The sequence below is a fragment of the Temnothorax americanus genome, unplaced genomic scaffold, assembly GCF_048541705.1.
Source record: "Temnothorax americanus isolate GAGA-0224 unplaced genomic scaffold, ASM4854170v1 Scaffold82, whole genome shotgun sequence".
Classification (NCBI taxonomy): domain Eukaryota; kingdom Metazoa; phylum Arthropoda; class Insecta; order Hymenoptera; family Formicidae; genus Temnothorax; species Temnothorax americanus.
Window position 1 is genome coordinate 407,501 of NW_027509805.1, and position 20,119 is coordinate 427,619.

General features: G+C 51.1%; 3 protein-coding genes across 3 annotated transcripts; 2 read left to right on the top strand and 1 right to left on the bottom strand.

Annotated features, from left to right (window-relative positions):
- Positions 1-1,700: 1,700 nt before the first annotated feature.
- Positions 1,701-2,387, top strand: LOC143907488 (uncharacterized). Its single transcript, XM_077424306.1, has one exon. The coding sequence runs from the start codon at positions 1,701-1,703 to the stop codon at positions 2,385-2,387; it is 687 nt and encodes a 228-aa protein (XP_077280432.1).
- Positions 2,388-3,157: 770 nt separating this feature from the next.
- On the top strand, positions 3,158-4,856 carry LOC143907471 (uncharacterized). Its single transcript, XM_077424290.1, has one exon. It carries the CDS (start codon positions 4,027-4,029, stop codon positions 4,738-4,740), a length of 714 nt encoding a protein of 237 aa, XP_077280416.1. The 5' UTR covers positions 3,158-4,026; the 3' UTR covers positions 4,741-4,856.
- A 116-nt stretch (positions 4,857-4,972) lies between these two features.
- Positions 4,973-16,612, bottom strand: LOC143907473 (myb/SANT-like DNA-binding domain-containing protein 3). Its single transcript, XM_077424292.1, has 4 exons — positions 15,345-16,612; positions 14,790-14,959; positions 12,143-12,319; positions 4,973-5,650 (listed from the first exon to the last, which is right to left on the bottom strand). The coding sequence occupies exons 1-3, from the start codon at positions 15,569-15,571 to the stop codon at positions 12,267-12,269; spliced, it is 450 nt and encodes a 149-aa protein (XP_077280418.1). The 5' UTR covers positions 15,572-16,612; the 3' UTR covers positions 4,973-5,650; positions 12,143-12,266.
- Positions 16,613-20,119: the final 3,507 nt, after the last annotated feature.

Here is a 20,119-nt window from a genome sequence, read left to right on the forward strand (position 1 = left end):
TGCGGAACATCAGCGAGACGTTACCATCGTCTGCAGATGACACATCAGTAGATGAGGTCTTCCAGATCTCGATTCAACTCGAAGAGGTGCACAAGGCGTTCCTCAAAGAACACGCCTACTTCGAGGTCTCATGGCCGACGGCGCTCATCGCCCATGAATATTTCTCCAAAAACGCCTTCGCGGTGGAGGCGCAGGAGTGTACGACGGCTCGTCGCGGTCTGGCAAAACTCAAGGACGCATTGTCGGAAAAAATCGCTCCAAAGACAGCTTCTGCAGCGGCGCAGCCCTCACAATCTCAGCAGATATTGCCGGATATCAGCATTCCGTCCTTCAAGGGCGTGTACGAGTCTTGGCCTACGTATCGCGATCTCTTCAAGGCAGTCATTTATGACAGCCAACGGCTCACAGACGTGGAGAAACTCCACTATCTGCGACTGTCACTCAAAGGCCCAACTGCCCAGCTCATTTCCGGTTTGCTTCTCACCGGCGACTCGCTCAAACCCTCGTGGGAGATGCTCGTTGATCGCTACGAGAACAAACGTCTGCTTATTCAATCTTACCTAGACCAGCTCTTTGCCAGCTCAACACCGGTGCAGAAGAACGCCGCGGAACTGGACAAGCTGCTCAATACGTTTAAGGAGGGCATCAAGGGCCTCCAATCCTTGGGCGTCTCACAGGATCTGTGCGACGCATCCTGGTGTACCAGTTGTCTAGGCAGCTGGATCGCCAAACCAAGGAGCAGTGGGAGACGTCGTTGGGCGCCGCGCGCGAGTGCCCGCGATTTGAAAAACTCGAGCAATTTCTCACTTTGCGAGCACGAGCACTCGAGAGAATCGAGTCAACAGCCTGCTCTAAAAGCTCGGCAGGGGCTGCTAACCAGCGCGGCGCTCCTCGACGGCTCATCATGCGGCAGCTCAACCGGCACGCACTGCTGCCGCAGACGGCTCAACGGGGCATCCGTGCGACTGCTGCAACGGCACGCACTTCGCAGTGACGTGCCCTAAATTCAGGGAACTCTCACCGGGCGATTGACAGAAGCTAGTGATCTCACGAAGGCTGTGCTTTAACTGCCTCGGCCGTCACAACGTCCGCTCATGCAAGAGCTCACGGGGGTGCAAGAAGTGCACCCACCGACATCATACGATGCTGCATGAGGCACATCAGACCGACTCATCATCGAAGCCAACCACCAGCTCAGTCTCAGCACCCCAATAGAACAACGGTGCAATCGTCACTCACTCATCCTTGGTTCGCTCATCACACTCAACATTACTCGCTACGGCCCTGGCTCAGATCAGCTCATCGGTCAATACTCAGCACGTACGGCTTCTCATTAATACAGGTTCAGAACTTACCTTTGTCTCTGAAGCACTCATTTGTCAGCTCAACATTCCTCGTTATCACTCTGTCATTCTCATTACCGGAATTGGTGGCGGAAAGTCCACGCAAACTCGAGAAGTTGCATTCCTCAAGCTCCGCTCATTTTGCTCAAGATCAGACGTCATCATTCAGGCTCACATCCTGCAGACGTTAACGAATATCCTACCATCATTTAACGCTGAACCCCAGGAATGGCCGCATCTCACCAAGGTAGCCTTGGCTGATCCAGATTTCCTGACACCACGGCCAGTGGATATTATCATTGGAGCTGACTCATATGGGCAGATCATCAAGCCAACATCATCAAACAAGATACATGGATGCCAATTGCGCAGCTCTCAATTTTCGGATGGCTCGTTCTCGGACCTGTCGACACATCATTATCAGCATCTGCTACAGTGCATCATGCATCGGTTCAGGAGAGGAAAGATGCTCTCAACGAGGTTCTGTCGAGATTTTGGTCACAGGAAGAAGTGCCTGCGAGCAACAATCTTGAGCTTACTTCTGACGAACAAAAATGTGAAGAACGTTTCAAGAGTACTGTCTCACGGAATTCAACAGGTCGATACACAGTTCGACTACCACTAAAATCATCACCTGATACTCTCAGCGACTCGTATCTCACCGCGCATCGATGTTTGAAAAGCTTACAAAAAAGATTCTCCCGAGATGACAACTATCGACGTCTGTATCACCAATTCATGACAGAATATCGAGATCTCAATCACGTGAAGAAGGCTTCACCCGTTTCCAGTCAGCACACGCAATACTATTTGTCACATCACGGAGTGCTCAAACCAGACAGTGCAACCACGAAATTACGTGTGGTATTCAATGGCTCGAGCGCATCTACATCTGGCCGCTCCCTTAATGATATCATGCACACGGGAGCCAAGTTGCATTTAAACGTCACCGATGTCTTGCTCTGGATTCGACAATTTCGACATCTAGTCGCCACGGACATCATCAAGATGTATAGACAGATCAACGTGCATGAAGATGACTAGAATTTACAACGGATTCTATGGAGCGATGAACTGCTCAATGAAGTGGCATATTATCTAACCACGGTCACGTATGGTACCATGGCTGCCCCGTTCTTGGCAGTACGAACGCTGCTACAACTGATGGAGGACAAAGGCCACAATTTTCCCCTTGCAGTGCCGTCAGTCCTTCAAGGTCGATACGTCGACGACAGTTTTGGAGGCGCTGACACGGTCCAACAGCTAATTCAAATTGCAGTGCAACTGAAGAACTTGTGCATGGCGGGCGGCTTTTCATTGGCCAAGTAGCACGCGATTTATCCAGACGTGCTCACTGCGGTTCAAGCAGAGAAAGACCAAGGCTCACAAGTCACATTTGACGATTGCGTAACCAAAATACTCGGATTACGATGGCTTCCTCAAGAAGATTCATTCGCATTCTCAACAAGGATCTTGACGCATACCGATCACCTCACCAAATGCCTCGTTTTATCTGAAGTGGTTCAGATAGTCGATCCACTAGGCTTTGCATCACCAGTCGTGATCAAGGCGAAGATGCTCTTGGAGCTCAGGAGCTTTGCCTTCATAAGCTCCAATGAGATGAACCACTGCCATCCCAGTTTTCATCACGGTGGCTCATTATCAGAAAGGAACTCACCAGCTTGCGCAAGATCTCAATACCTCGGTGGTATAACACATGGAGTACATCGTCAGTGGAATTTCACGGCTTTTCTGATGCTTCTCAATTGGCAATGGCTGCAGTCGTATTTATCACCGTCCACGGCTCTAATGGCGCCAATCTCATTGGTGTGCTCCAAAACCAAGGTAGCACCGCTCAAGCGGCTCACCATCCCGAGACTTGAACTCACCGCAGCACTGCTGCTCTCAAGACTCATGCAATACGTTCAAGCCACCTTGAAGTTGAACGTCACAGCAACTCACCTGTAGACGGATTCCGTTGTGACACTCACGTGGATCAAATCTCATGCATCGCGCTGGAAGGATTTTGTGAGAAATCGAGTGTCTCAAATTCAAGAGCTCACTGCGAACGCACATTGGAACTACGTATCTGGTACGTCCAACCCAGCCGACTGCGCTTCACGGGGATTAAGTACTGCTCAACTCCAAAGCCACTCATTATGGTGGACGGGACCACCGTGGATGAGTACCCCTGAAGCATGGCCATCTCAACCCGCGCTTTCGGACGAGTTGAGCGCACATGAGGCTCGTCCAGGCATTGCGCTACATGCGGCCGCTTATCAACCGGACTATCACTGGGACCTGATATATAGGTACTCAACTCTCAATAAATTATTGAAAATAACAGGTCTTTGTTTCAGATTCATATCGCTTCTGGGAAAGTGCCGATGCAAGCCACTGGACTTGCACTTAGCTTTGGAGAAGGCCAGATTGTTCTGGATTAAGGCTACTCAAGCGGCATACTTCACGCACGAGATCAAGATGCTCACGGCCAACTGAAGACTACCAACTGCTCACGCATTCGGTCGATTGACTGCGTATGTAGACGCTCAAGAGATCATCCGAGTTGGCGGCCGCCTCAACCAATCAGCACTAGCTCAAGACAACAAACATCAAAAGATTTTGCCTTGCCAATCACGGCTCTCGACCCTGATCATTGCACACGCCCATCTGCGTACCTTGCATGGAGGAACAAAGATTCTCCGCCAGAAGGGGAATTGCTCAGGCCATGTATTCGGACTGCGGAACAACATTCATTAGAGCAGACGCAGCGCTCAAGAAAATGTTCATCCAGAGTTCCCAAAAACATCAACGAATTGCTCAAATTCTACAACGTGATTGCACCAGATGGGAGTTCAACCCACCAGGCGCTCCACACATGGAGGGCAAGTGGGAGGCGGTGGTGAAATCGGTGAAGTTTCATCTGAGACGGACTATCGGGGAGACTCTACTCACGACGGAAGAATTCACAACGTTGCTTACGCAAATCGAGGCCATTCTCAACTCACGGCCTTTAGAACCGCTGAGTGACGACCCTGAAGACGTCTCTGCGCTCACACCAGGTCATTTCCTCATTGGAGGTCCAATCACTACCATACCCGAGCCATCTCTGATTGACCTAGCAATCTCACGACTATCTCGATGGCAGCTCATCCAGCAGCGTGTTCAACATTTTTGGGCACAATGGTCGGCTCATTACCTGCAACGCCAGCAGGCGATATCCAAGTGGCATCATCCCAACAACAGTGTCAAGGGGGTCCATCGTGCTGCTCACCGACGAACGCTCTCCACCGTGCAAATGGCCACTCGCCAGAGTAACAGCTTTGCACCCCAGCAAGGATGCACTCACCAGGGTTGTTACCCTGAAGACCGCCACAACGACACTCACTCGGCCTAGTGCCAAGCTTGCCATATTGCCCATTTCAACCAAATGAAGGATCAAGAGTAAGGAATCATCAACAAGATTGCTGATGGCGGGCGGAATGTTCGAGATTCCGTTACCGTTGCGCCGCCCGATCAGATGGCAGCATCGATCGGATATCGACTCCGCATCACCGCGGCAGCAGGCGCAAGCACGGGCGCGCTCATCGCCAACGTCTTCCTCGCGATCGAGGCAATTGTAAAGATGGCCGCGCGGTAACCAGAAGCGTAACGTGTGCTCTGTACGTTTCGCATCGTGACTCCGGTTAATCGTGCACATCGCAGTGACCACACTGACTAGATCGTCTCATAGATTGTGAAATAGACCGCTCATCAACTCTGGTGCCTCAACACGACAGCTCAAGCTCACACGTGCGCGAGTGCCGACCGCCACGTGTCCCACCGGCTCACGGGCGATTCATCGAAGAGGACGGCAATTGATATAATTGTCTCTCGTTTATAAGGACAAGCAAGACACCTCATTTGTTCACCGCTCATCCATCTCAGGTCAGATTGTATCAATTTTGACGCATTAAAGACGGCTCAGACTGTGGTCTGAGTTACACAAAAACCAAAGTGAATAATTAGTGAACACTTTCCACGCGCGTCCTTCTCATCCCGCTTCCATCGTCGGGATTAATCAGCGAATTCGCGAAAAATTATAGTATATAAAAATATATTTTTATATTTTATTATATATATTATTACGTTATATTAATATTGTAAGTTATTTGTTATTTGAGTGCCTCTTCCTCTTTCAAAAGTTTTGCTAGAACAATCTTTTCTTCTATATCAACAATCTTCATTTTTTTAGCATGCAGCTCCCGCTGCTGTTCAATTGCTTCTCGAATTTTTGTTAACTTTAGTTTCCTTTCGTCACGGATACTCTGAAAACCAATTATACTATCATTAGTATTTTATTGTTAAAACAACCTAATTTCGAAACGCGGATCTAGCTCGCGGCGGGTCTGGGTTCGAAGGAGGTGCAGAGAAGCAGACGAGTGGCGAGGTTAGCGAAATGAAGTCGTGCCTCTGTTAACTGACAATAGTAACGTTTATTATTTCACAATATACCCTCGCGACATTTGCAAGGGGTCGGCACGTGTTTACCGCTCAGGCGGGGTTCGCTCGCGTGTGTCCGCGCGGTTTTCGACGGTTGGGCGTGCGTGTGAGGCGTCGTTGGTTCGGCCGCGGGTGGCGCGGAAAAGCCCGCGGTGTGTGCGGGGCGGAGCCGGCGCTTTTCGTTCGTCGCGTGGGGCCGGATCGCGTGGTGGTAGGTATCGGTCCGGGTGGTGCCGGTTTCCCGGGCGGCGTGGCCCGGAGCGCGGAAAAATGGCGCGAGGCGCGGCGGCGATATGGATCGCGAAACGTGGGTAACGCGGTTGAAGCGGGTCGTCGGCCGAGATACACTCGGCGAAGACAGAGAATGCCGGGACGCTCTATCCTCTTGTCCGTACAGGCTTCGGGTGATTCGGATGACTGCGCAAAGCTGGTCGTTTAACCGAGACACACTCGGCGAAGACGGAGAATGCCAGAGGCGCTCTACGTTCTGTTCGGACTGGCTTGGTGCAGGAATTCAGGATCGGTGTCGTCGAAAAGACGGGTGATCGGGAATCGCGCTCTGTGCCAGCGACGCCGGGCTTATATACGCGTCGCGGCGGCGTCGCTGCGGCCTCGCGGCGTGGTGGGGGTAGCGACGGCGATCGCGAGCGCCGGGACGGTGCGGCGGAACGATCGGTGGCTACGGCGTCCCGACGCGGCGATCGCGTTCGGCGGTGTTCGGCCGCCTTCGGCACCGCTCGGCGCGGTGAGGCGGTTGCCGCGTTAAGCCCGTTCGCGGACTTCCTAATATTGCTTTTTAAAAATATGGGCACACTGTGCCCGGTCTTCACCCCGCGGGTGGTCGGTGGGGTGGCTTCGGCGAGGTTTTTGCGCCGGAACGATGCATGTTCAGGGGTGCATCGTTACATCACCCCCCTCCTTGGAAAGCGCGAATTCGGCGCTCTACGTCTTCGCCCTGATCTCCCGAATGCTGCGGACGGAGCCGGTCGCATTGAACCGTATGTGCCATCGCTTGCCTCCCGACCGCGTCTTGTGCTGCCGGGAGACGTGCACATGGTAATGGGGCACCCATATGACGTGCCCGTCCTCTACGGCTACCGGGATTGGGGGTGGTGGTTGGGTCCCTTTCGCCCGTAACGGTCGGACCTCGACTGGTGCTGGTTGCGGCGGCGGCGGCGGCGCCAGGGTCCTCGTTGTGGCTGCCTCTGGAGGTGCCGTCGGGCCGGTGGTCGGTATCGGCGGAGGTCTCGCCGGCGCCGGCGAGTTGTTGGCCGGTGTTGGTGGTGGTGCCAGGGGTCTTGGACGGCCCCGTATGGCCTTCAGGTCGATTTTCGTCCTCTCCACCTTAATTACCTTCGGCACGGCTCGCGGTTTCGGCTGGCTCAGTAAAGGTGGCGGGGTGGTGAGCCACTCTAATTTCCGCTGTTGCTGCTCATCGGACCGCTGGATCGTGCAGCCGATCGTTGGCACGTTTTTTTGTGTCGGCGGTACGCCTGCGGGTTCGGTACTCTTGGCGAGGGCGGCGGCGGCGGCTGACCCTCGGTTCGGTTAAAGAGCCTCGACCAGGTATGCCCGATATCCGGGTGGGCCGGGTCATACTCCTCTGGCTCGGCGAGGATCTTGTTGATTTCCTCGAGAATATCTCTCTCGATCGACGTTTCTCTCTGGACGGATGCCATGGCTTGTCTGTGAGCTCGTTCGTTTTCGGCGCTGGTATTTATTTTCCTTTTTGAGAGTGGGGCGCTTTGTTTTTCGCCTAATCTTCTGCTTCAATGTCGCCCTCCGACTTTGTTTCGTTGTTATTATTATTGCCGTTATCCCCCGGTTCCGTGTTGTCATCGTTGTCGGTTTCTGTTTCGGTATTGCTGTCCTCCTCGATGTCAGGTTCGTTGTTTTCGCCGGCGTCGGTTTCGGTGTCATTGCCCTCTTCGTTGTCGTTAGGCGCGGGGGCGGTGGGCGCGGGTTTTAAATCTTGTACGTGGATGTGGCGGCTCCACTTGCCGCTTCTGTCGCGGAGATCGACGATTACCGGTGATACAATTCGGCGCACCTCGAGGGGGCCGCGGAACTTTGACGCGAGTTTGGCGTTAAATGCGGCGGCTTTATTGGAGAGTGGGTATTCGCGTTTCCATACCCACTCCCCGACTTTCGGCGCCCATTGTCGGCGTCGTAGATTGTAGTATTTTTCCTGTCTTTGAAACGCTCGCGCCAGATGTATTCGTACGAGCTCGTAGGCCTCCTCGAGGTGTCGGCGCGTTTCGTCCGGTGGAGCGGCCGCGGTGCTTGGAGCGGTCTCCCGGTTGAGAGGGGAGATTGGTTCTCGGCCGAAGATGAGATACGCGGGAGTGTAGCCGGTGGCTTTGTGGCGGGCCGTATTGTACGCGAATTGGAGCTCGGGGATGCGCTCATCCCAATTACGGTGGTTTCGGTCGACGTATTGCGCAATCATTGTTTTTACAACCCGGTTTGTTCGCTCGACCGGGTTGCAATGCGGCGCGTGAACCGGTGCGTATACGTGTCGGACGTCATGGGCGGCGAGCATTTTTGCGAGTTTACTGGAACGGAGCTGCGTGCCGTTGTCCGATAATATCGTGTCGGGGCAACCGTGGCGGAATATAATCGCTTCGGCGATGTGCGTGGTTACGGCGGTGGCGGTGGCGCGACGCAGGGGGCGCATCTCCAACCACTTGGAGAAGCGGTCCTGCATTGTCAGGAGCCATGTGTGGCCTTGCTTCGATCGCGGCAGTGGTCCGATTAGGTCGAGGGTGACCTGTTGCCACGGGCGGGTGACGGACGTGGCGTGCAGTATTCCCGCCGGTCGGGTTTGCGCGACTTTGTGCTTTAGACACCGAGGGCAGTTTCGTACATATTGTGCAATTTCCCGGAACATGCCGGGCCAGTAATATAACTGGGCGATGCGAGCGATCGTTTTCGCGATGCCGAGATGTCCGGCGGTGGGGGCGTCGTGATTTCGGTGGAGGATTTCGGGGCGCAGCTCCTTAGCCACGCATTCCTTCCATTGGGCTTCGGGCGGAGTTTCGTTAAAGTCGAGGTTGTGCAATATGTGCCGGTACAGTTTCCCGTCCCTCACCTCGTAATCAGGGTGTTCCCGGGGGGTGTTTTGCACCGCTCGTAGCGTCCGGCGGTACCACGAGCAGCGGGGCGGGGTCGTGACGGCGGCGGCGGTGATTTGACGCGACAGGGCGTCCGCGACCCGGTTGAGGGCTCCCTTGCGGTACTTGATGTCCATATCGTATTGTTGGAGCTCGAATGCCCAGCGTCCCAACCTGCCGGTGGGTGGATCTAATTTTTGCAGCCAGCGGAGAGATTGGTGGTCGGTAATTACTGTGAATGAGTATCCTTCTAGATACTCGCGCATTCGCCGGATTCCCCAGATTACGGCCAAGCATTCGAGCTCGGTCGCGCTGTAATTCCGTTCGGCCTGATTCAGTGTGCGGCTGGCGTAGGCGATAACTCTCTCCCCCTCCGGAAAGTTTTGCGTGAGCACGGCCCCGAGGCTGGTCGTGCTTGCGTCGGTTTGTAGGATGAAGCGGCGCGTGAAATCTGGGCACGTGAGGACCGGCGCGGAGGTCAAGGTATCTTTTAATTTCTTGAACGCGGTATCCTCTGCCTCCCCCCAGCTCCAGCGTGCTTTCGCGTCAGGGCGGTGAGCGGCGCGGCGATGGTCGCGAAGTCTTGGATGAATCGTCGGTACCATGATGCTACCCCCAGGAATTGCCGGATTTGTTTTACGGTTTTCGGCCGCTGCCACTGGGCGACTGCCCGCACTTTCTCCGGGTCGGTACGGATCCCTTCGCGATCGACTATATGGCCGAGGTATTGTAGGCGGTCGACGCAAAATCTGCATTTGTCCGGGTTGAGTCGTAAGCTTACTGTGCGGAGGCGCCGGAATACTTCGCGTAAAATCCGGAGGTGTTCCTCGAATGTTTCTGTGATAATGATAATATCGTCGAGGTATACGAAGACGTGCGGTTCGAATTCCGGCCCGAGCACGGTATCTAGCAGCCGCTGGAACTTCGCGGGAGCGGAGTGTAGGCCGAACGGCATTACTTTAAAGTGGTAGAGCCCCTTCCCCGGTACGGTAAACGCAGTGATCGGTCGGCTGGGTGGGGTGAGCGGCACCTGCCAGTACCCGCTCTCGAGGTCGAGCATAGTCAGGTATTTTGCCCCGCGTAATTTGTCGAGCGTCGCGGTGATTTGAGGGAGGGGGTAGGCGTCGGTCTCGGTCGCGTCGTTAACCCGTCTAAAATCGATGCAGAATCGGTGGCTCCCGTCTTTTTTCCGTACCACGACCACCGGGGAGCTCCACGCGCTATTCGATCGCTCTATTACCCCTTCCCGTTCCATTTTTTTGACCTCGGCGTTAATGATGGCCTGCATGGCTGGATTGCGCGGTCGGTACCGTTGTTTAATCGGCTCGACGTTTTCTTTGACTCGGATGTGGTGGGCAGTTTTGTCAGTCGGCCCGCTTACTCGGTCGAAGAGCGGGAGTTTTTCCGCGAGGAATTCCCGGAGTTCCTTAACTTCGGCTGGGGTGTGTGGCGCGATGCCCTCGGTCATTGCGATGGCGGGGGTCTGGTCGCGGGGTCCCGAATCGACGGGCGCGGGGATGGCGCATCCTAACTTCGCCCAGAAGTCGACCCCGAGTAGTACCGCGCTTCTCAGGTTTGGCATCATCGTAAACGAATGCCAGATCGTTTTGCCGGTGGTCTGAATTGGTAGCCGGACGCGCCCCTGTAACGTGATATGCTGCCCGTTGGCGAGCTGGACTTGCCCTTCCTCCGGGGTCGCGGGGAAGCCGAGGCTCTGCGCGAGTTGGGCGGTGTGCTCGTTGACGAAGGAGATTTCTGATCCGGTGTCGAACAGGGCGTCCAGCGGACGGTCTTGGATGCTCGTCTTCAGGTGCGGCCGGGGCGTGAACTTTACGGGGAGAACCGGGGGGTGGCCGGAGTTTCCGCGGTCCCGGTGTCGTTTCCCGGAGGCGGGTGGCACTCCTTTGTCAGGACGCCGTCTTTGCCGCGCTGCGAGCAGAATTTACGGGCGAGGCGCCGGTAGTCGAAGCGCGTGTGCCCGCGCTGTTTGCAGCGCCAGCAGCACTCGCTTCGGTTGTATACGGCGGCGGTGGTCGATGGGTCGGCGACGGTGCTTTTCGCGGCACTGTGTTTCCAGCGATTTTGCTGCATTTGCTCGAATTCCCCTGCCCGCTGCTGCAGCTCCCGGGGGCTGCGCACATCGCTCCGCCAGATACTGCTTTGATAGTCGGGGTGCATGTTTTCGTAGAGCTGCTCGACTTGTTCTTCAGTCGAGTAGCCTCCCGCCCTACGCATAAGGGTCAGTATTTGCGTCGCGTATTTTACGTACGGTACCCCTTCCTTCTGTACGCGGTCACGGATTTTGTTTGCTAACTGCAGTCGGTATCGTCGCGGCAGGAATGTATCCTTAAAATCGGTTATGAACTCCGCCCAACGGGTCCAGTTGTCGCGGTTATTCCGGTACCACAGTAAGGCGTCCCCCCGGAGTAATTCGGGCAGCCCGCGTAGCCAGTGCGCGTCGGAAAACTCGTAGGCGGCCCGCAGTTCGTCGATTCGCTCCATAAATGCCCACGGGTCCTTCCCTTCGAAGTGCAACCCCCACTTTCGCATTTGGTTCATGATTTCGGTGGACGGGTTACTCGGGGGGGTCGGTGTGTATCACTGTTACCGGGGTGAGCGGAGGGTCTTGATTTAGGGTTATAGCCGGGGGCGGGAGGTGGAGGATGTCCCGTGCTTTGAACATCTCGGGCTTTTCATCGATGAATTTACTCAATCGTTTCCGGAGATCGTCGAGGCTGCCGTCGGTGTCGAGTCCGAGCATTTCCATTTTGTGCGCAAGATCGCTCTTACTAAGCCGGTAGTAAAACTCCTTCATCTTGCCGTTCTCCCGGGTCTGCTTCTTACGATCGCGAGCGCCGGGACGGTGCGGCGGAACGATCGGTGGCTACGGCGTCCCGACGCGGCGATCGCGTTCGGCGGTGTTCGGCCGCCTTCGGCACCGCTCTGCGCGGTGAGGCGGTTGCCGCGTTAAGCCCGTTCGCGGACTTCCTAATATTGCTTATTAAAAATATGGGCACACTGTGCCCGGTCTTCACCCCGCGGGTGGTCGGCGGGGTGGCTTCGGCGAGGTGTTTGCGCCGGAACGATGCATGTTCGAGGGTGCATAGTTATATTGTTATTAATTTATTACATTATCATAAATCTAATTTATATTAACTAATATTAATAACTAATATTAACCGAAATCATGAGCTTTTTCATTACCTGTATGTTCTTAATTTTTGAAGTACCAATTTTTTCCAATGATATGTTGCGAGACATAGATTGAATGCTTTGATCATATGTAACTTCATCGACATTATCGTTTTCTTCTTTCTCACTTTCACATTTAATAATCAATGTTTTTTTTTGTAGAATCCATCGTATCCATCTTTATATTAACTAAAAGTAAAATATCAAAAATGACTTTTGTAATATAAAAGAAAAATAGAAACTATGAATGCTTTTCATTTAGCAATACAAGACAACACAAGCCTCATTCTATCTTTGATCTACATTCTATGAGATGTCACGACTTTTTCACTCCCGAACCGCTCCGGGGCGTGTGCCGGATCAAAAGGAGTAAGGAGAGCGGAATGACGGGCCTCTCCGACGATTCCCTCGCACCTCCGACACTTCGCGAAACGAATTTACCATTGGGCGCCAGACGCGTCAACGCGCGTCCGCGAAATCGCGAAAGAAAACCAACACGAGACGCAAAGCGAGACGTGCGGATGTGCGAGGAATCGGCTAGCTCGACCTAAGGGCTGGGGCGGGGGTGAGGAAGGGCGGCGCGATATTCGGCGGGGTGACACGCCATAAATAAGGCCACGAACTCAAGCAATTAACAAATCAAAATAACATTTATTCGTTAGAAATTCACGCGTGAACCAATAAAAGCCGAGTCGGCTTCGGTCGGTCAGACAATCATATCCTCAGTCGCGCGAGCGTCAGAAATGAAACAAAAGAATTAGTAATAGCGCGGACACCAGAATAAACGAGGTACGGCGTTATCGTATAGTAACGCGCAGAAGGCGCTGCGACTATCTCAGAACAGTATGACAAAACTTACAAGTAATATGGAACATCGACGGCAAACACGAAATAAGCACGGAATTAGAAAATAAGATCTCGCAGGAAAAGTCGCGACAGGACGATACCTCACGCTCGGAGTGCGTGAACGCAACGCCGGGAGTCGCGCGAGAATTCTGTCGCCAATTATCTTAAGCCTAACGCAAGTACGAATCGTGGCGTAAGCCACGTCCCAACGTAACGAGGATCGAACGCAACACAATAAGGCAAGATCAATTTCGGCGCGATCGCAAGGAGACGCGAAATACTATAACAAACGCGAAAATACGGACTTAATCTAACGCGAGAAATGACCAACGGTAGCGCCAGTCATTCGGGCAAAGACAATACTGTCCTCAGTGATTTCCGAACGCGAAAATGAGACGCCGAGGCAATCGGCGTAGCGCGAAATACTGGAAGAAACGCGAAGAAAATGTGCGGGATTACCGCGAGCAATAATAACACGCAATCACCGAACAACGCATCCGAACATAACTACCCTAACACGCACGATTCTCTGAGGCAATTAGCCACTCACAGACGGCCGATTAACGCGAATGATGTGCCGACGCATGCGAAATTCTACAAGAGCAATGCTTGGTAATTTGATACGCCGGGAACACGGAAGGCGCGAGGCACAACCACGAGCGCGGACATTATGCGAAACGGACGCGCAGCAACAGATTTCGCCACGAATTTATCGCGATCTCCAGAGGCTCGCAATCGCGTCTTTACTTCAATTCCGCGGCCACGATACCATCCCGAGGCCCTTCGCTCTCGCTGTCGATCGCTATTCGATACGCGGTCTCAAGGGACCGCACGCGTCGCGATATTACAACGTTATCCCGGACGAGAGCGTGCACCGGAGGGCGGCGTCGTGGCGTTACATCTCGCGATTAATTACTGCGGGCAACCTCACCGATGTGATGTCTCCTCGTAGGGCTCCTTGCCGTCACCTCGTACGGAGGATCGCCGCAGCGCAACAGATTTTCCCGACTCGGGGCGGCTATCGCGTAGTTTAAGAAAACGTTCGGACTCGCCGACGGACGACCAGGGAGTGTCTCGCTAGATTCGCTCGATAACGGAATCGATGCGGCACCCCCTTCCGTAGGGGCGTGCCAACCAATCGAGAGCGAGCTTGCAAGCTCGCGCGATATTCTAACGCAGGATCGTCGTAAGGTGGATCCATCGGGGGCGCGCAACGGTCCCTCGGCGGCGTAGCGACTTCTTCAATTTGTCCCTGGGCAGCGGACTGGACTTTGTTCTGGCCGGTGTGTCTCCGGTTGCCTTCGGGGCGGTCATCAGTCACCCCGCGGGCCGGTATTCCGTGGAGGCAGATTGCTGAGGCCGGGTTTTCCCCGGTACCTGGGGCCCCGCTATCGGTGGCCTTGTCCATCGCTGCCCCTTTCGCCGCACGCCTGCCGCGTTGCTCTCGCCGCCCGTGATCCCTGTAGTTTCCGCTCTCGCCACCCCTCCTCGGTCCTTGGTCCTCCCGGACCCCGTTCGTTATTGGTACTCCTTCGAAGATTCGCCGTGGTGTGGATGAGGCGCCGCGCGCATTATAATTACACATGAAAATAAAAGAATAGTCAAAACGCGGAAACGATATCGACTTTTTGGCCTCTGGAGATCTCGTCGTCGCCCCTCTGGCTCGTCCCTGGGCGCAAATTTCCGCGCCTTGTGACGGCGGCGGGGCGCTGCCACGAAGCGGCGTCCCGCAACGTCACAGAGAATAAAGATAGAATGATGCTTATGTTGACTTGTATTACTAAGTGGAAACCTATATGTATATAGTGCTTACATTCTTTCTCAAATACTGCTGTGCCGTCAAATTTGCAATCAATTTTGACATCAATATTTGAATTTGTTGCATCCATGAATTCTATCACTGGGTCCTTCGGCTGTACTGGTGCAAGACCTCCACCTGTCATAAGTCGTTCGTGCCGGATTGCCGTGGTTATTTTTTGTTTTCTGAAATGATTAATTAATGAGGTAATAGATATGAAAATATAATAGAAACCAAATATAGAAATATACGTAATCGATAAGGACTATGCACTTGGAAGAAAAGTATATAAAAACTAATTAGGGGTATTCAAATAAGTTAGAGTTTAACGGTTTGACAGGTTATATCGGGTTAAAGTCGAGTAAAAAGTTAATTTTTAAACTTTTAACCCAAAGATTAATGTGATAGGTTAATGAGTCATTTGTGTATTTTGCTTAACCTTAAAAAGTAGCGCGCCCAAAGTTAATTAATTAACTTTTTACTCGACTTTAATCCGACATAACCTGTCAAACCGTTAAACTTTAACTTATTTGAATACCCCTATTAATTATCAATGATACTATCACGTACCTCTGTTTCATATTGTCCCAACATTTTTTTAATTGTTTACTAGTGCGAGGCGTATAACTTTGGCTTGCATATTTTTTGGTTATCCTTTCCCATGCATCCGTCTTATCTTTTAAATCTGACGCACCGGTTTTCTTACATTCTATTACTTTTTCTTCACTAATGAGCTGCGCCAAAAGCATTCTTTCGTGCTCCGTATAATGAACGTTTGTACTTTTATCTTTATTCATTATTATTACAAAATTTTTTTATCACAGCTTATCACAGCTTTCACGATCACTACGATACGAAAAAAATGAGTTGCAAACATCATAAAACGATGCTACCTTCAGTAAATTACTAAAAATCTCTAAAATATTTCCTCCTTCTAGAAAGAAAACTCGAGATCCATTTGTGAAACAAGGCAGCCTTGGAGATTCAAGGAATCCTTCATGAAGGCTTCCTTTATCCTCAAAATGAGGAAGGACTATGAATACGGGTATAAGATATCCTACTGGAGAAAAAGTATGTTTTAAAAGTAAAGTTTTAGTAGGAGTTCAAATTGGAAAATATTCATCAGAGATTCCTATGTTTGTTGCTAAAATTCATGACGATTGTCTGCTCGGAGCGGATTTTCTAAAAATAATTAATTTAGAAAATGTTTTTGATTTCGCTTTTGATAATTCTGAATCTCATGATGAGGAAGTCGTTAATTGTGCTCGTATAGAAACGTCTTCAAGAGAAGTCCTTTTTATTCTAAAGAAACTTTTTATTAAAAATTCTGAAAATCTTAATAATATTCAAAAAAAGGTTTTTGCTGATTTTCTGTGTGAATTTAAAGATGTGTTCTCACAAGAAATTATTTCAGGAAATTGTAATGTTTTTGAACATGCCATAATGGTAAAAGATTCTTCCCCGATTAAACAGGCTCCACGCCGTATTCCTATGCAATTGCGAAGAGAGGTAGATAAAATATTAGAGGAAATGAAGAAACAGGGAGTTATAGAGGAGTCGCATAGTCCATGGATTTCCCCTGTAGTTTTGGTTAAAAAGAAGATGGAACAATAAGATTTTGCGTAGACTATCGAAAGGTGAATGGGGTAACAGAAAAAGATTCCTTTCCTCTTCCAAGGATAGACGATACGTTTTATCAGCTCACAGGTAATGTTTGGTTTACTACTTTAGATTTAAAAAGCGGTTACTGGCAGATAAAAATTCGTCCGGAAGACCGAGAGAAAACTGCCTTTTCTATCAGAAGGGGGTTATGGCAGTTTACTGTCATGCCCTTTGGTCTTTGCAATGCCCCCGCAACTTTCCAACGTTTGATAGAAAAAGTTTTGAAAGAATTTTTATCGAAAATCTGCTTAGTTTATTTAAATGATGTGATTGTTTTTGGGAAAAGTTTCGAGGAAATGTTAGAAAATCTTAGAAAAATTTTACAACAAATTCAAGAAGTAAATTTAAAAATAAACCCAGAAAATGTGTTTTTTTTTCTAAAAATGTAAAATATTTGGGACACGTGATTTCTGCGGAGGGCATTGCTACAGATCCAGAAAAGATTTCCGCAGTAAAAGACTGGCCAGTGCCGCATATCAAAAACAATTACGAAGCTTCTTAGGGTTTTGTTCTTATTATCGAAAATTCGTAAAAGATTTTTCCTCCATTGCTAAACCGCTTTATTTACTCACAAAGGATAAAGCTAAATTTGTTTGGAATGATGAATGTCAAGATACCTTTGAGGAGGATTGATGAATGTCAAGATACCTTTGAGAGCGATACATCGGTCAAAGAGTATCGAGATTTATTGTGTGGTTAAACACGTTTTCACGTACAAGTACTGTGAAGTGATATAATAAAAGAACTGGTGCGAAAGTGATCAAACATGGATCAATTCGAGCAAACCGAACGCGATCTATTGGAGTTGTCCGACCAAGTAGCTACCGTGGGTGAATATTTCACATGGACACTGCAATGCGCGGAATTCGTCGAGCAGCTCGAGACACGCTGTAGTGCCAAACGTCAGCGGCTCTTCGACAATCCAACGATCGGGCAGAGGCAATCGTTGGTTGCCCGAATCGCGCGACTCGAGGGTGTGAAGTCGCAATTGGAAAGACAATTTATCCATAGCGGTGGTAATTATGCGAATGCCGGCACCAGTGGCGACACGCGCGCGGCAGAACTCGTATGGCGAGAAATCGACGCCGGGTTCGAAACGCGAATAATGACCGGTGCGGTAATTAATACAGACCATATAGAACCGCGACAGTTTTTGGAAGACGCCTGCAGCGTAGTGTGCAAGCAAGTACAAGACATTATAAAAACACATAATTGTGTCAAAGTGAACACCGCGTTCAACGAGGAGTTTGTGGCGGGTGATAAACGTGCCAATAAGAGTATATGTACAAATAACATAGAACTCTGTGGTACATCGCACTTGCGTGATTGGTACAAGCTGCACGTTATCGAGCCCATATTAGCGAAACTCGAGGACTTCCAGGAACGCGACAGTGGGTGGGCGTTGACTCGAATCCTCAATTTGACGGTGAGCATCAACAAATACAATCCTTTGTGCGCGGGGTGTCACTTGGAATTGCCTAAAGACATTAAAGTGAAGCGAGCTGTGATTATTGTGCTGTCTATGGACAATGCGTGTTTTGCGTGGGCCGTGATGGCTGCTCTGTATCCCGCCGAAAGAAACTCAGAACGGGAATCATCACACCCGCATTATTCAACGGTACTGAATTTACAAAACATTGAGTTCCCAATGACGTTGAATCAAATTAAACAGTTTGAACGACTCAACGATATATCCGTCAATGTCTATATCATCGAGAGACAGAAGACTTCAAACGTTCTCCCGATACGGCTTACCGACCGCACGATTACCGCCTCGTAAGCTCGCAATTGAGTAAAAAAAAAAAAAAAAAAAAAAAATACTTTTACGATTGGTAAGTACCTATATTTTTTAATAATATATATTGTTTTATATTTTTTTGTAAAAAAATTTATAATATTTGTGTTTGTTTTTTTGCAGATGTTTTCACTACTTTAGTTCGAGCGACAAGTTGCAGTCTCACACTGTGGAATGTCGAAAGGTTAACAAATGCACAATCCGACTACCGAGCGAGGACAACAAGTGGCTCAGCTTCAAGAACCACAGCAGGAAAGAGCGATTTCCCTTCGTGATGAGTAGCTAAGCAATATATACTTCTACCCTCAGGGCGAATTGCGGGGGTCGGGGGGGTACGTTCCCCGCGGGGGGAACGCCATAAGAGATGGGCGAGGGGGGTCCGGGAGGAGCAGCTGGTGGGGGTAAGAGTGGGGGAAAAAAGAGTGGGGACGGACGAGGAGTGGGGGAAGAATTCTACTTCTGGCCTCAGGGTACTCTGGAGGGGAGCGGGGAAGGGGGGTACTGCGATACCGACGGTGCGCGAGGAGGGAGCGTCGTCGATCGCGGCGAGGCGCGTACTGTCGCCCGGGCCGGACGTGGTTTCCGGCCGCCCGTTTCTTAAACGGCGAAAATCGCGAGTCGTCCTCCCGCGAGAGGGAGCGTCGATCGCGCGCTTCTTCGCCCCGACGGGCCGGACGCGGTTTTCCGACGTATCGAGAGAGAGACCGAGAGAGAGAGAGAGACGATACCGCTCTCTTCGTTCACCCCGAACCGTACGTTTCGCTAATAATATTTTTTTTATCGCGCGTCCGAACTCGTTCAAGGTCGCTGTCGACGTCGCGTCCTCCTTTTGTTTTCTTTTTCCTTTTCTCGATCGACGCTGCGAGCGGTCGTCGTGTCTTCCCGCGAGGGGGAGCGTCGATCGCGCGCTTCTTCGTCCCGACGGACCGGACGCGGTTTCGCGAATAATATTTTATTTTATCGCGCGTCCGAACTCGCGTTCAAGGTCGCTGTCGACGTCACATCCTCCTTTTGGTTTTTTTTCGAGCGACGCGGCGAGCGGTTCGCGGAACACGCGCGACAGACTCGAGTCAACGAGGCACGGCAGTAATATGCATTTTATTTGATAAATTTAAATCAAATTAATTTTATAAAAAAGATGTATAATGTATAAATTAATAAAACTTACGATTAACCATCACGGGGAAGAGTATATCCCCGACCCGTCAACAGACGGAAACGGAGCTCGGACAACAGCATGAACAACGCCATAGTATCCGGCGGGTCACGCCGATCACCACCCGGCAAAAAGTCGCGCTGACCGATGCGGAAACGTGGACGAGCGTAGATAAAGCCCCCATCCAACCAGTCGGGCACCACCAGCGTAGGAGGGGTGGTTTCCTCCCCCGCATCGACAGCCCGGAGTTCCTCCAGAGTCACTACACCTCTAACTGGCACAAACTGCTCGAGAGGAGTCCTAATCGTAAAAAAATTGAAAAGACGTTACGCGACAGAGAAACAGTCTCGAACTAAAGCGACTCGTTAAATTATATAAAAGCTAGCAGTCATAATCAGCAAAAAATGCGATAAAAATAATACCAAGATAGCACCGGATGTGATTTTCCGACCAGCCTCGTTGTATCGAGAGAGACCGAGAGAGACGATACCGCTCTCTCTTCGTTCACCCGAACCGTACGTTTCGCGAATAATATTTTTCATCGCGCGTCCGAAGATCGCTGTCGACGTCACATCCTCCTTTTGTTTTTCTCGAACGATGCGGCGAGCAATTGTCGTTTTATTTTTCCGGGGAAAGAGTTTATCTCTGGGTATGGAAAACCAAAACGTTGAGATAACGAACGCGTATAAAAAGAGTTTTGCTCGCGACGGCGCGGCATACGGTGACGCAGAT